A 15,918-nucleotide genomic window follows, 5' to 3' on the forward strand; every position below is an offset into this window, starting at 1 on the left:
TATAGGTTTTACTTGTCCACTAAAATCCATAACACATTAATGTTGCAGAGTTAAAAATTTAGTAACATGCACATAGTTGTAACCGTTGAAAAAGAAAATGTTAACAAATAAAATTCATCTTTGCCTAAAACAATAAATAATAACACCTTTTTCTTGGAATCTTACCAAGTCCGTCAGATGTCTAAAAAAAAAACATTTTGAAGTAATACTGTTAATATTTTGTAGTATGGTCTGTACAGCAATCGATTGAGAACAATAATAATTATTTTTATCGTTGTTCAGTGATGCTGTATCGGATTTGTAAGATCGTCTCGATAGTTTGCTGCGGGCTTATATTCAGAAAAACTAGCAAATACACTTTCACCTCGCAATATCTATTATTAGTGTAGTAACATAAAAATAAATAATACGAGCAAGAAATGTTTAAATGCTAATTAATAGGGCGGGAAATCACGTTGTACGTACACCGTTGTCAATGATTTCAAAGAACAGTAACACTGTCCTTTGAATCAGTAACAGTTTTAACAAACACAATTGTCAACAGTGTTAGTCTTAGTTTGGATGACCCGATAAGACAATATATTTTTCACCGTACTGGGGTCAATATTTCGTCCAAAGAGTGTGCTTAATACCGTTTCAGCTTTTTATTTAAATGTATTCGGGAACACGTTAATCGCGTAAGCATAGCGCATAGCGCGTAAGTTTTATAATACTGATCGTAATCCCAAGACAAAAAACTAAAAAACTACCCAAGGCCATTGAAAGTATATTAAACGAAAACATGCAGCGATTTAGTTATTTTAGGGAGAAGATTTAATTTTTTTTTTAATAATATATGTAGTTTAAATAGGCAAATCCACTCGCACTGCTATACTCTCCTATCTATAATTAAAATAATTATGTTCCTTTTATAATTAATTAATTAATATTTCTTAGCTATATGCACTAAATAACAATAGGTACATAAAACATAATAATAACAATTATCTACCTAATAATAATGGCAAAAAAATAAAAAATTTGGTAAACTTTTTATTGAATACGTACTTTTGAATATTTGCTGAAAGTAACAGTATAGGTCTAAAGTATAAACCATAGCTCCAAAAATAAAAAATTAAATCCTCCCCAATATCTACCATCTACATATGTATTCAAATACAAGCCAAGTTAATGCAAATTTTGACTCGACGTGACGAACTTTCACGGGGAATAAACACATTGCAAGTATATTATTATTATCGTCATCGTCATCGTTGCGTTGACACCCTAGACAATCATAATAATACACATTATACGATTATACTGACGTGCGAATATCATTTTCAGTGTATACGTATATCGACAAAACTTGACTGTTTGATACGCTTGCAAACGTCCGTCTCTTTTTGGCATGATCATATTATTATTATTATTATTATTATCGTCATCTTGCCCGTGACGTGTGCGTAATGCGCTATACCAAACAAACATTCCGAATACACCCCATAATTAGCTCGACAGCACATGTTCAATTTCATAAATTTAATATATATATATATACATAAATTCTGATCCTAAATTAATTCTAAAGTTTAATCATTTCTCTGTCATCCCCCTCGCCCATACCCGGTCAATACTCCAAAGTCCGCGCACATATATACCGAAGTCTGTGGTACGAGTCGACCCACGAGCGTTCTGCCTCCTGACAGTTCACTGCGGGGTCGAAAACTTTTCGATCGTCTAAATAGTGACAGGCCCTTGTCTATTACAGTACTAATCACCTTAGTGCGTCCGCCCTTCTTGAACATTCATCCATTCGTACTTCGCTAATTAATTAATAATATAATGTTGGTTGATTTGGTTTTCAGGGATCACGTGTACCGGCTGAACCTGAGCAACATCAGCCACTCCAGCTGCAAGGTACGTACAAAATGTTGATTATTTTTTAACGTTACATGTAATAACTATTTTTATATCAATTACTTATTAGTTCATTAAATTAGATTAAAATAATTTCAAATAGGTAAGTATTTTGGGGTATATACAAAGAATGTAAGCACCCTCACTATACGCTCATCGAATTTTGATTATAAGTGGGTTCTTATATTATATACTTACCTCATAAACTTTACTTAATATGATATATAACAACATTTTCCACATATTTACATAACCAAAAAGTATTATAAAAGCTTTAGATTCCTCTAAATTTAATTGAATTCGTATTTCAATTAATTGGAACGCTTTAAATCAACAACTTTTAACAAATATGTATACCTTATTTTATATGAACATTTTTTTATCACTTATTCTGCGCTAATATCTGAATAGTATTGATTAAAATAAAAACATTAGAAAACATCTTATGTGCCAAATACTTTTGTTTAACACGCAAAAACGATTTAATACAATTATTCTGAGTGTTTTTCACTCAAACTATTAAAACTATTTCAAATTGTTAAATTACTGATAAACGCGGGTACTTAAAGTACACTTCAAAAATTAATGTATTGAAAATAATCGAATAACATTAATAAGTAAATTTAATTTTTGAATCTTTTCAAAATTAATCCAATGGATAAAATTATTTTAAGTTATAGTATCAGAATAATCCATAATATCAAGTACCTTAATTCTTTCAAGATCTTAAAAATCTTTACAAGTTATATATATTGAAATACTGAATATTGAGTACTAATTTATATTCATTTAACAAATCTTGTTAATGCCGTTTTATGCGTCCAATTTGATTAAATTATTAAATTATTTAATGTTACATTATATGTATTAATATATTCAATATATAACTGAAAATATAAGTTTTAATATACAAAATAAACTCATAATATTAAATAGAATGTCATAAACTTATCGGTATATAATATATATGTATGTCTACATAATTATACGAAATTTGTTACGTCTACTTATAGAACCTAAACATTCAATATAGTATTAACTATCTATCTTCTAACATTCTTTTACGTTTAATAATGAGTTTAAATATTTTATAAATATTTAATAATATGTGTTTTTTTTTTTAAATTGGCAAATTAGCAGTGCCTCAGGGCATTTGGATTATATTCCATACTATTATTTACCTTGTATATATTTTTATATACACATACATGTATAAGAATGATGTGCGAATTGTGTGTGTGTGTGTGTGTGTATGTATTTTATCAAGAAATGTTATATTATTATACATTTTATTAATATTATACAGACATTATTTATATTATGATTCCTAGTAAAATGTAAAATCAACAACTATTATTATAAATGTTATATCATGAACCTAATGTTATTTTCTGAAACGAATATCAGAATAAAGAAACTATGTAACTGAATATAAACTGACATAATATATAATATATATGTGTGTGTGTGTATGTTTACATAATGTGTTTTATACTTATAAAGAACTAATAGAACACGTATATATTTAATAATTTAATTTAACCGATGAATGTGTGTTGTACAAAAAACGAATGCCATTTTCTTGTCAAATTATTTCAATTAAACTTCCTTTTTTTTAATTGTATTTGTTACGAGTCAAATTTTAGAAATATATTTTTATAATTAAAAAAAAAGTATAGGTACCTATAGTAGTCTTAATATCCGTTTTAGTTTTAATATCCTCGTTACTTTTCGTTGGGAATTGTTTTAAGAAAATTATTTATTTACCTGAGGGGATATTTAAAGAGTTATTAATGCTAATAACTTTTCAGTTAAAAAAAATGCCTGACAATGAGACGGTGAATAACAAGTAATAGGGAGCTTTCGGGGTGAGGAGGAAGAGGATGAGGTGTTCCCGGCGTTTCGAACTAATTTCAAGTTGAAAGAACATCCCGAAATTAACGGTGCTCTCATTTACACGGTGAAGCAATTGTGGCAAATTAAAATCTTCAAAATTCTCACTTTGGTCGTACATCAACGGTGCAACCTAATTGCATTCCCAGGCCCGCGCCCGGTGAGCCTTTGACCGCATGTAATTGCTAGGCATAAATCACAAGTCCTGTTTAACCTCGTTTGGAGAATATGGTGGAGGCAAGAAGTGGGAGAGATGAAAATTTCAGTATTTACGTGCATGTACGGCGAAAGGGTCAAAGGTCATAAATTTCAAAAGCTGCGCTGGTCTCATTTATCGTTATTAATATTACATTATACATATTATAAAAAAATGTATACATAAATATATATGTATATAGTAAAAAAAAAAAAAACAACCTAAAAATATGATAAAGAGAAAACCCGACTTTTCACTCACCTGAGGCCATTTATTTTGAACTTTTATTGAATTAAATTCGTACAGTACACCAAAGGTGAAAAAAAAACAATGTTACTGTATCGTACTCGTATTTTTCTAAACAATTTTAAATCCCTGGAGGTCGTCGCATCACACCGTAGCACTATAAATCGTAATTAAAATAATAACTTATGGCCAGCAGCAGCAACATATAGATACGTAATGATCCCAATACTACGCTGTAACTGTGATGGGTACACACGGCGATATTTTATGTGGTCAACCCTTTTAGAATTACCGACTGAATAATGTTGGTTGGTTCAGGAATTTTAGGTACCAAAAATCCATAAAACGACCAATATGTCTTTAAACATTTAAACCTATGAGACTTCTGTTTGCCTCACTGCCTTGTAATGATATAATGTAACGACCTCGCTATATATACCGTGTCTATCATTTCTGTTTCTATATATATATATATATATATATATATATATATATATATTTACACGTACACATACACACACACACAAACCAAACCATTGAATTGCAATGACATTATAGTCAAGCTCTTCTCCGTAATTCGTCCGATAGGAAACGGTTTGCGGAAAACTTTTTTATCAACCTCCCTCCTCACGGTGTCTACATGGTGTTTTGCTCGACTAAACACACAAACCCTCACGTAATATTCTGTATTTGAGTCTGTAGTAAAATAGTTACAAATAATTATAGTTAATAGAAAAGTGTAATTACCATCGTTGCTGGTCCATGAGAATAATGTGTATTTATAATTTTATCATGGATTTATAATAGGAATTAAAATAAAAATTATTTTTATTTTTTTAATCAGGGCTTACGAATTTATAGGGAAATTTTAACCGAACTGTTAGTAATATGTAATACTCTCCCCCATAATATAAAGAGTGCACATTGTACATAAGTGGAATTTAATCTGGAGGGTGAATTTTTGACATTCATTATTATATTGGCATTTGAATAAAGTAAAAGTTATTGTCATTATTATTAAACACTATACCATTAGTCCGAGCCTTTTGTGCAAACATTTTATCATGTTCCCATTGTATTTTAACAATACCTATTTTTCTTCAGAAAATCTAAGATATTAACTCGTAATATTTAAATGTTAATATTATAATTTTTGCTATTAATGAAACGAATTACAACTCCGAAATACATATAAAAAATCTATAGCTTTATTATTTTATCATAATAATCATAAATATGAAATAAGAAATGTACATAATAATATCAAAATATACTAGTATACTAGACAAGTGGTGTGTTAACTAGAAAATTATCGAAATTATGCGCAGTCGTTTTATTTTTGATTTTAATTTTCTGCTGATTGGTGACTAAAAAAAAATATTTTAATAAAAACGATATCTAAATATTTTAATTTAATACGTTGTACAAAAGTTTCATCTAAAAACGTATTAAAACCACGGGTCGTATAACGTAATTTAAAGTTGAATCCGAATCATTTTACGTTTGGAATGTTTTAATAGAAGGAGATTCGTCATCTAGGTATACGTACATTTTGTACAAGAATTCGTTTTAAGTAACTATGCCGAATCTCTTAGTCATCTCGTTGCCAAAAACACGGTCGACGATTTGCTGATTTTCCTTAACGAAGTTTTGTCGAATGGTACAAATGAGAGTTAAGCGTGAAGGGAAGGTGCCTCAAGCGAAAGAAACTTGTTCGTCTCGTACATACGTTTTACGTGCGTGAATACTTGAAGCGGTCTAAAGAAGTTTACCGCTTTACACTTTGCAAAATATGACGAACTACGTTTCAACATGTAGCTCTCGTACCTTCATTAATTGCATTTAAAACCAAAAATTGTAAACTTTTGCTCCCTCCGAGTGAACACAAATTTTTATCTTTTTACTTCTTAAAGCGACATATTTCGGCAACACTAATAATTCATGCAATATTTCGAGAATAAATCATAAGGTATAAGTAAATCTTTTTCAGGAAATTGCTGTTGAGGAAACCTTTTAATAATAAAAATAAAAATGTCTTAAACTATTATGTGACCGAATCTCATATCATAACCTGTTTAATGACAGGTAGCCTACATCTCAATCCCCTTTGTACAGAACTATTTACATTTAAATAAATATAGGTACTAATAATAAGCACTTATTGAATTACTTTAATTCTCAAGTATAAATTTAAAAAAAAATAATATAATTTACGTACACATTTATTTTATAGTCATATTAAATATTTACGTGTGAAAAAAACTATAACCTCTTCGGCGACTAAAAACAATTAATTAAACAGATCAATGTATTTCTAGAATAACCGTCATACACGTAGTATTATACGTTTTTATGAAAAAGATATGCGAACAAAAGTTTTTAAAATGAATTCAGCTTTATGGGATCCAAAAAAATTCACAACAACTAAAGTTTCATTACATCCATTTTCACTGCATGTTTTTGTCTGCAAATTAAATTTTTTCCAAACACACAGTGTGCTGTATAACGTGTGAAAATCAAATTTGACCAATTTAATGACGACTCCCGACCGCGCATAAGCCAAATTGTCCCTGCCGAAGGAAAATCCACCCAACCATTATAAACCTTTTTGTATATGTTTTTTTACGCATAGAGTGTCTGTAAAGGGTTCATTAGTAACGCGGAACAATTTCTTTTAATGAGACACTCGTAACAAGTTTTCTGGTAGACAGTGATATTGTTTCGCCGACGACCAGTGGAACAAAAAAGAAAACCATAGCAAAAAATATTGTAGAACAATTTTTTTTCTCTTATCGAATTAGACCAATGGATAATATTCTTTGCAATACAATTTAAATCAGTAGACTTGTGTTCTTTTTAACTTACCCATTAATAATGAGAGACCTTTGGTATCAAATTCATATCTTTATCTTCTTAACAACGATTGATATTAATTTATAATACATCTATATGAATGACTTCGTAAGTCGTGAGAATTTAATTTCAAGCTCTTATATATTATATTTATACATTTTCACTACCCTCTCAAATTATTACTATTATTATTATTTTTGCGAATAAGGGTGTTTCATCACCCGCCCTATAACCGTCACTACAGGCCATATCCCAACTCATTCCATCTTCCGTCAAAGACCGAATGAACCGTTATGTCGGGAAATAAGCTGCGGCCGAGTAAATGAAAATCTACTGCGTGCAAAAAGTGAATGGAGAGAAAAAATAAAAGAAAACGAGACTTGTTGCAAATTAGTTTTACCAGAAGAGAAATTTCAAAAACAGTAATGAGAAGGTTAGTATATACTCTTCTATCATCCCTTTCAGATTTATCAGCTTGAATACGGTATTAACGTATAGATTTAATACAAATAAGTAGACAAGAAAAATATATTGAACACTTTTTATATATATTTTTTTTTATTTCGTCTTACGATTATATTACTTATAATTATACTTTCACCGCATTATTAACGAGTCTAATTAATATTTGTGTTCTGTATTTCTTTTATAATGAGTAGAAAGGTTTTGTCTTTTTTTTAATTAATTATCTTCTGGTTTGGCCTCATTGGTCAAAGTAAAAAAAATAATATTTTATTAAATATTTAAAAATTATAAATAACTATAAAACTAAATAATTATAAGTGATATATTTAGATACTGCAATTTAAATTAAAATTAATAAATTGGTTCTCGAAATATTAATGAATTAAACTAACATAAAGAGTTTTCTCATTTTTGAACTATAAATCATGTGATTCATATTGTATGAATATTAATATTCATTGTATTTTTTTTTTTATCTATTTAAAAGCGATTTTTTTGATATGGATTGTTTTTATTGTTACTCGTTTAAATGACCAATATTTAATAACGCAAAAATAATGCTTAAATCATAGGAATATAGGATAATGATATAATATTGTGACGTTTGATATTATAATGTTATGTCTACGTATTTAATCAAATCAAACAAAATCGATTTCATAGCCACAGTGATGCAACGGTTAAGTTAGACGTGTTATAGGAGGGTAAAACTACGGATTTGGTGCTAGATATATTAACTTGGAATGGATTGGTCAATCCAATACAATAACGTGACGTATTTTTCGTCGTAAAAGCATAGGAACTAAACGTCGTAAAGTGAGTATATAATGATATGTCGTATATGCGGATCGTCTTCGTTTTTCCTTCTTTTTTTTTTTTTGGCGGGAACGGGTGGCTATTTTTATTGGTCTGGATGGAGTCGAAAACATCCTCGAAACGGCGCCGGCAGAAAAAAGAGATTCGCATACTGATAAGCAAAAACCTCTCCGCCAGCCTATCATTAAACGACCCGATATATTCAGCCGTCGCGATGATATCGAAATCCCTTAAAAATCCCTACCCTCCCTACACGGTCCAAATACTACTGACTCGAGCAGTCTGACCGACCATTCGCCCATATCCTATTTGCTGACTTTGAGATGTTATTATATTAAATTAAAAGTTTGGACCTCGTCCTAAAACTGTTTATTACTCTTTTAACGCTACTGCAGCTGCAGTTGCAGCTTTTTTTTTCTTTCTCTCTCTCTCTGTCGCTGTAGCTGCTGTATGCCTATATGATATGGAACATTATTATAATATAAAACGCATGTACTTGTGATGGTATCGATGATCGATTTATATTTATAATATATTATTATATTATTGTATATATAAGTAGTATGTATATTATATCATTATCTTCCACTCATCCCCCGAACATGACCATCCCCAAAACGCAGTGGGGTCTTTTTTCGTGAGCAATTTTCGCGACGACAATTTATCAACGGCAACCGTCCTGACAGTTATACGTGCCCCATTAGCTCCAGAATAACCTCATATTATTATACCACACTGAAAGTGTACCTTTATGTGTATACGTGTATAACACATCTCGCACGTTCTTGGATCCGTTCGGTTTTTCACGTGGCCCGAGATAATATAATTAATTATTTCCGACGATGGTTCGTGTCCCGCAGCAAGGAAGATGATTTTTTTCCTTCCACTGAATTAGATTTATATGTAATATATGTATATACCGTATAATTGTGTATGCCATGTTTACGTGTTTCATAAAGATTTTTTCTCGTAATCGAAAAATCCATGTTAGTTTTGAATTTTGGCTGTGTATCTAATTTTTTTTTATTGTTATTAAAATTATTTATAATCTGTTTACATAATATTTGTTCAATACGCATACATAATAGAATATAGAATATAGATTACATTCAATTTACGGTAATTAATAATATGTGTGGAGATACTACTCATTGACAGAATTCCAACTGACAGGAAAAATCATTGATCTAAGAATAAAAAAGTCATGCTTCCTCCAAACATAATATTATTTTTTTGTATTTTGTTTTAATTTATTCGATAAGTATATGCAAATTCGAATTCTCTCGATATTATTTGATGATTTAAATCTATTTTTAATTATGCGTTTTTGTGTATAGATTCTGACGAATTGTTATTTATAATATTTCATATCACTATTATTTCACATATATTTCTTTATTGGTCACTCATGGTGACTATTACCGTCATGAAATTAATTTTACAATCTAAAGAACACAATGCACTAATCGGCATTTAATTTTTTTGAATTATTACGCCTCTTTTGGCACACCAAACGAAGCGTTTATTTCAACAGTAGGCCGTCATTAAAACTAATTGTGTACAAAAACCGTATAATTTGAAATAAATACAAATACCATTTAATTATTTGGCATATGATTCCAGTTTAATTTGACTTATATAGATCATTTAATTTAAATTTATGATTTAATATAGAAATAATCGCTCTTTCTAAATTATTTATAATTAAAATCTTTTTTTTTTTTTTTGAATATCGTCCAGAACATAACCTGATAGTAACAAATATTATTATAATATTAGAATAATAATGTATCCAGGCTAATGCGTGCACTTTTTATATAATATATAATTTTCTGTTGTATTTGCTAAACAAATACTTTTGTTGTACGATAAATTCATGTAAATAAATACTCGTTTATTCTTACGTTTTTTTTCGAAATCTTAAACAACTAAATACATCTATATACACTTATGTTACAATATTTTTTATTTAAATTTTAATACTTCACTCAAAATCTAAAGTGATTTATAAATAATAAACTAATACATAGTACATTAATGTATAGAAAAAATTTTCATGTATTTCAATAGTAAAATTGTAATTTCAAAATATTTTTATCTAAAAATATATTATTTTGCATAAGTATTTATTCTATAGCCAATTTGTAATAAATATATTCTTAGTAATATTTCTTTTAAAGTAATTATAATTTACTGGTGTTGTTTAATGAAATAGGGTAAAAAAGTAAATTAAAATACCATTATAAAAGATTCTGTATAGCATTGTAATTGAGTGTTGAGTGTTGCATTTTTTTATAATTATTATTTAAATGTGTAATTATAATTGTACAAAAACGAGTATAGGTAGTAGTCTACATATATATAATATGTAACCTGTAGATAAAGCACGTCGTCTCTTACAGAATGTCAAATAAATGTCTAACAGTGAAATTGTTATATTTATATTTTCGTTTAAATCAAAAAGAAAAATTTTATTAAGTTATTTGGAAAAAAACATCAAAACAAAATTTTAAAAAGCATCTTGAACACAAAAATTGAAATACGTAAATAATATTACATTGCGTGGAAATCGTACCACCATCAAATAATGTTATTCTAGTGTGTGCTATGCATAGTCCCGTAAACTGTTTCTTAAAAGAAACGTTTGATTTTTATCCTCAAATTACGTCCGTACAGTCACGTTTGCAATAATACTTCGTAGCGATCACGTCGTATCTCATGTAATATATCACAGTTATGGCGCACATTACAGTAATAATGTACACCTAAAATTAGCGTCCTAATAATGTTTTAATTGTTATTTAGTTACCCATAAAATGTCATTCCGCCGATAAAACCGAGCTGCCGCTCGTCGGTCATCTTCGTACCCCTCTTCTGCAACCCCCCTTTGTCTTGTTCACCCCGAAGGTCGATATAAACTGCACTATTTTTCATTTAAAACGGTGTGCACGAGTAGTACGCGCGACGGTCGCTACTGTATTTGCAAACCGTTATTAAAGCCGCAAAAATCATTAACCAAACCCCTTCAAACGTATCCTGCAACGACAATTGGACCGGGCAAATTGAAACATGCCTACTAATAGCCAGGGCAGTATTTATTTATAAACAGTGTGTATATATTATGCATATATATATTTTTTTCCCCTGTACCCGATTTGTTGTGATGCTCTAACCGCGATCGTGTGGTATAGTAAATAAAATTTTATTGCGGGACAATTCACAATAAATATAAGGCTGCAGAGCTTTTATTGTAATTATTGTCGTCCCTGATCGGTGCAGTGTCGCCGTGCTCGCGGCCTTCCCTTCGGATATTTTACGACGGGATATTTGCACCAAAATAACACCCACCCCTCAAGCGAAAAAAAACTACTCATATAATCTATCTATATATATATTATATAGTATTGGCGTATTACCGTCAGCCGTAAATTAAACGAATAGCTTATTAAACTGATATATCCCCACTTCCTCCACCCCTAAAGTAGGTGCACCGAGTATATATACATGTTATATATTAGGGCGATGCACTGTGCAGGATTTAAGCTGACGTTTCGTCCGGCCGCCACGAATATTATGGAAAAACATTCGGCAGCACTCCGCGGCGTTGGTGGGGTGGCGGTCTTGGCCGTCCCTTCTATCGTATAACGAATCCCGTTCCGAAGTGAAAATAACAATAATATCGAGGAATAGTAATAATAAGTCTCGTTCGCTTCTCCCCTAGGGCGGTACAAGGGTAATATATTACAATATTTTATCGTCGAATTTTTAAAATAAAATCACACATTTAATTACTATAATCCTATTTAAAATGGACGTTTTTATTCGATATCGACGAATGTAAATACCCTACAGTGTCGTTCATGTATTCTTTTAGTTATAGATTTTAGTTATTCTCCTATTTATTTATTTACGTTTCTATAATGTTAACGTCCGGCTTCAATTAATAATAAAATATCATGTAAATTCATTTTTCTTTATATTATAAAAAATTATTTCTACAACAAGTACTTACAGGTTCATTTTATTGATGTATACATATCGATTTTATTTTAATATTTTTATAAAATTATTGATTGAATTTTATATCACTGTAATAAAACATTATCATTTTAAAATTTCAAAAATTAAAATATTGGAGTTCGAAATATGCTGCATACTCCTACCAACTACAAATCATGTTTAGGTTTTCAATAATTTTATAATATATTGAAATAAAATTTTAAAAGTTACATAAAATAAACACAACAAAAACACTACTTTCCCTATCTATGAATAGGTATTCTTTTGATTATTTATATATATAACCAATGTGTTGAAATTCAATTTTAGATTTCAATTTCATCGTCGTTGTTGTCGTCGTTTTCAAGTTTCAACCGTGAGCCCATTTGTGTTCGAAATAAATTGTATTATTTTTAAACTTCGCAAAGAATGACTTGTTACAAAAATATATTCACATTTTTCCCCTTAAACAACTTATCTTACTTATTCTTTACTTTTTAAGAAGTTCTTTTTACATTATCAGATTTGTGTGTTAAAATATACAACAAAAATTGGATAATATTTAAGTTTATGCTCTATAAAAAAAACATTGTATCTTATGTAAATATATTGTATAGTTATTATGTATATTATGTTATATTTAAATAGAGAACGAAAAAGAGATTTTTTAATAGATTTAATAATTTTACTTACATTTTTTACTAAATATTTTCTCGACATTAAACTTACACAACCAATAATAGTTTATCTCTCTTTGTCAGATTTGTATAAAGTTACAATATATATTTAGATAAGACCCAATCGAAAGTCAGGTCAATCCTCTATGTATAGTTTCTATATTGACCTTCTTAATGGATTATATATAAGTCTGAGACTAAGAAAGTATTATTACAGGATTACACATTATCACTAAGTAATTAAATACATAGTTTCTAAACTGAATACATAATATTATATTTCTATCTTAGGAGTTAGGAACGTTGCTCTAAACATAAACTACACAAATAAAAACCAAATTAAACAAATAATAGCTTGAAAATATTGTTTTTTTTTTTTTTTTTAAATACACATCTATAATATGGGCACCTTTATTGTGTTTAAAAAGAAATAATAAAATATTTTATAATATGATCTAAAAATCGGTAATTCTATGATTGCTTTAGAAGTTTGTAATTTATAATGGTTTTCACTACCAATAAATACAAGAATGCATTATGATTTTTTATTTATTGATAAGACTATAATATAATAATTGAAATAAGCTATTAATCATTTTTACTCTGCAACATGTAAGTAAATTACTATGTAAATATTTATTTTCACCCAACATTTTACAATATATTAACCACGCAATATATTGCCGCACCAATAAATTTATACTGCGTTGAATTGACGATGATGAATTATTAACGTATTCCACAAATGTATGGTATATTACACTAAATTGAACACTTAGTATTTTTTGTATAAACTCTGCAATATATATATATATATATATATATATATAAACATAATAATTCTAAGGTATTAAAAAAGAATTAACTTAATGTTTCAATATTATTATCGAATATATTTTATCAATTTCAGTTAGTCATACATAGTACTAAATTTAATGTCTATGACACTACAATAAGTCGTATATTGATTCAAATAATTATTTTTAATAATTATTTAATCAAATTTAATTAATTTTTATAAGACATAAAAATAATATAAAAGCTTGTAAAAATAATGTAAAATAATAAAAGCATTAATTATGATTTTTATTGTTCAAAAATAAATCTTTATTTTGAGATTAAAAAAAAAACCCTATAAATCAATTCATAGTACGTGTTGTTGTTTTTTTCTAATGATAGTCTATATTCTAATCTGGTCTGGGATTGATAATACAGTTAGGTTTAAAGTTTAAATTTACGCAATACATCACGTAAAAACTTTACTACAGCATTACCCATATTATAAATTGTATAAATTTAATCTGTTATGTAATGTATTGTTTTAAGTGTAAAGCACAATCCAATCGTATTTGTGAAAATAATTATTTTTTCTAACAATTTCCGTAGATTATTCTATTATAACTTTAAAATTAAAATTTATTTTGTTCTATCGAAAGTTGTTTGTATAATAATTAATTTTAAATTCTGAACGAAGTAATAACTGTATTTATTTTACAATGATGTGTGTGTGTGTGTGTGTGTGTGTGTGTGTGTGTTTTATTTTTTGTATCTGTGTACTCTATAACTTGTTGAAATAATGATTCAATTTAAAACTTCAGGGATGGTTTCCGATAGCAAATTAAATATCCTTAGTTCACTATAAAGATCAAAAGTAAGAAGTTTCCAATAGTTTTCAAAAAATTTGGGAAAAATTACAAAAAAAGTGACAGAAAGCGGGAACAGGATTTAATTTTGGAGTATTCAGGTCATTAAAACATGATTCACCTTTTCACCACCCAATTGAAAATATATAGCTTAGTCCCTAGACAAATCATCTCCGTTCAGAATTGTTTTTCATGTACAATGATACCTATCATTAGATTCAAATTTAGAACATCCATTATAGTGAATTACCTACTCTATGTGCGAAGTTCACTTGGTACCTACTGTAAACTTGCAATTAATTTTTAGACAAAAGTTTCTCAATTTCTTTTTATAAACTCTATAGTCGCACAAAATGTGATGATAATTAATATTATCGAGAAAACTCATTTCGAATTATTTCAAATAAATTTATTTTTCCAGGTTAAAAATTATTAATTTAATTTATTCTTTAAATTGGATTATACGTCCATACATTTTTAGAAGTAGGTATAAATATGTTATTTTTTAATTAAATTTTTTATTGAATATAATCGATCTTACTTTTTAAAAGTTATAAATATAATATAATCCGATAGTAGATCCGACAGTTAGTATTTAATTCTCAAATGTTGGTTCCCGACACTTGAGAAATTTACTGTCTAAACATAATATCCTGTATAATATATATATATATTGTGGTCGCTAACCTTACACCTATTGTGTCTTAATAGAGTTTATATTTTATGTCACTGTAGAGAGTTAATTCTCGACTAGAATTTATACGCAATGGCTTAGTTATATTATACTTTTTATACAGAAAAGTTTCACGCAAAACGTCTGAAGTTACGACGACGGCAAAGACGTATCTTTCGGACAGATCTGTTGCGACTATTATCACGTCCACCTATATTATAAAGCTACAACAGTAGAGATATTGGAAAAAAAAAGTTAGAGAAAATCGTGAAAAATGCTCTCGACAATTTAATATTATAGTCGCTAAAAAAAAAAAAAATTCCATTATCCAAAACCGAAGACGACCCGAGATGGGAAACCTTAACAACACGGTTATGTAGCTCATCAATATGAACGCTCGTGATTATCGACATATTATTACTACTATTATTATTATTATTGTTACAACATTCCGGTTCATTATCCGTTCACGGTCGGATCGTTTCGTTCGCCCGGAGGTTACGCGCACCACCACCGCCGCTACACGCGTGTATGACATATACCTACTACGCCTATCGC

General features: G+C 28.8%; 1 protein-coding gene across 3 annotated transcripts in view; it reads left to right on the plus strand.

The window, feature by feature from the left end:
* Positions 1-15,918, plus strand: part of LOC114123676 (semaphorin-2A) — a 347,857-nt gene that overhangs the window by 292,204 nt on the left and 39,735 nt on the right. For all 3 annotated transcript variants that reach the window (XM_027986733.2, XM_027986731.2, XM_027986732.2), the window contains one exon: positions 1,848-1,899. In XM_027986733.2, coding sequence (XP_027842534.1) covers positions 1,848-1,899 — 52 coding nt within the window. The remainder of the gene's footprint in view (positions 1-1,847; positions 1,900-15,918) is intronic.

Source organism: Aphis gossypii, chromosome 2, assembly GCF_020184175.1.
Source record: "Aphis gossypii isolate Hap1 chromosome 2, ASM2018417v2, whole genome shotgun sequence".
Classification (NCBI taxonomy): domain Eukaryota; kingdom Metazoa; phylum Arthropoda; class Insecta; order Hemiptera; family Aphididae; genus Aphis; species Aphis gossypii.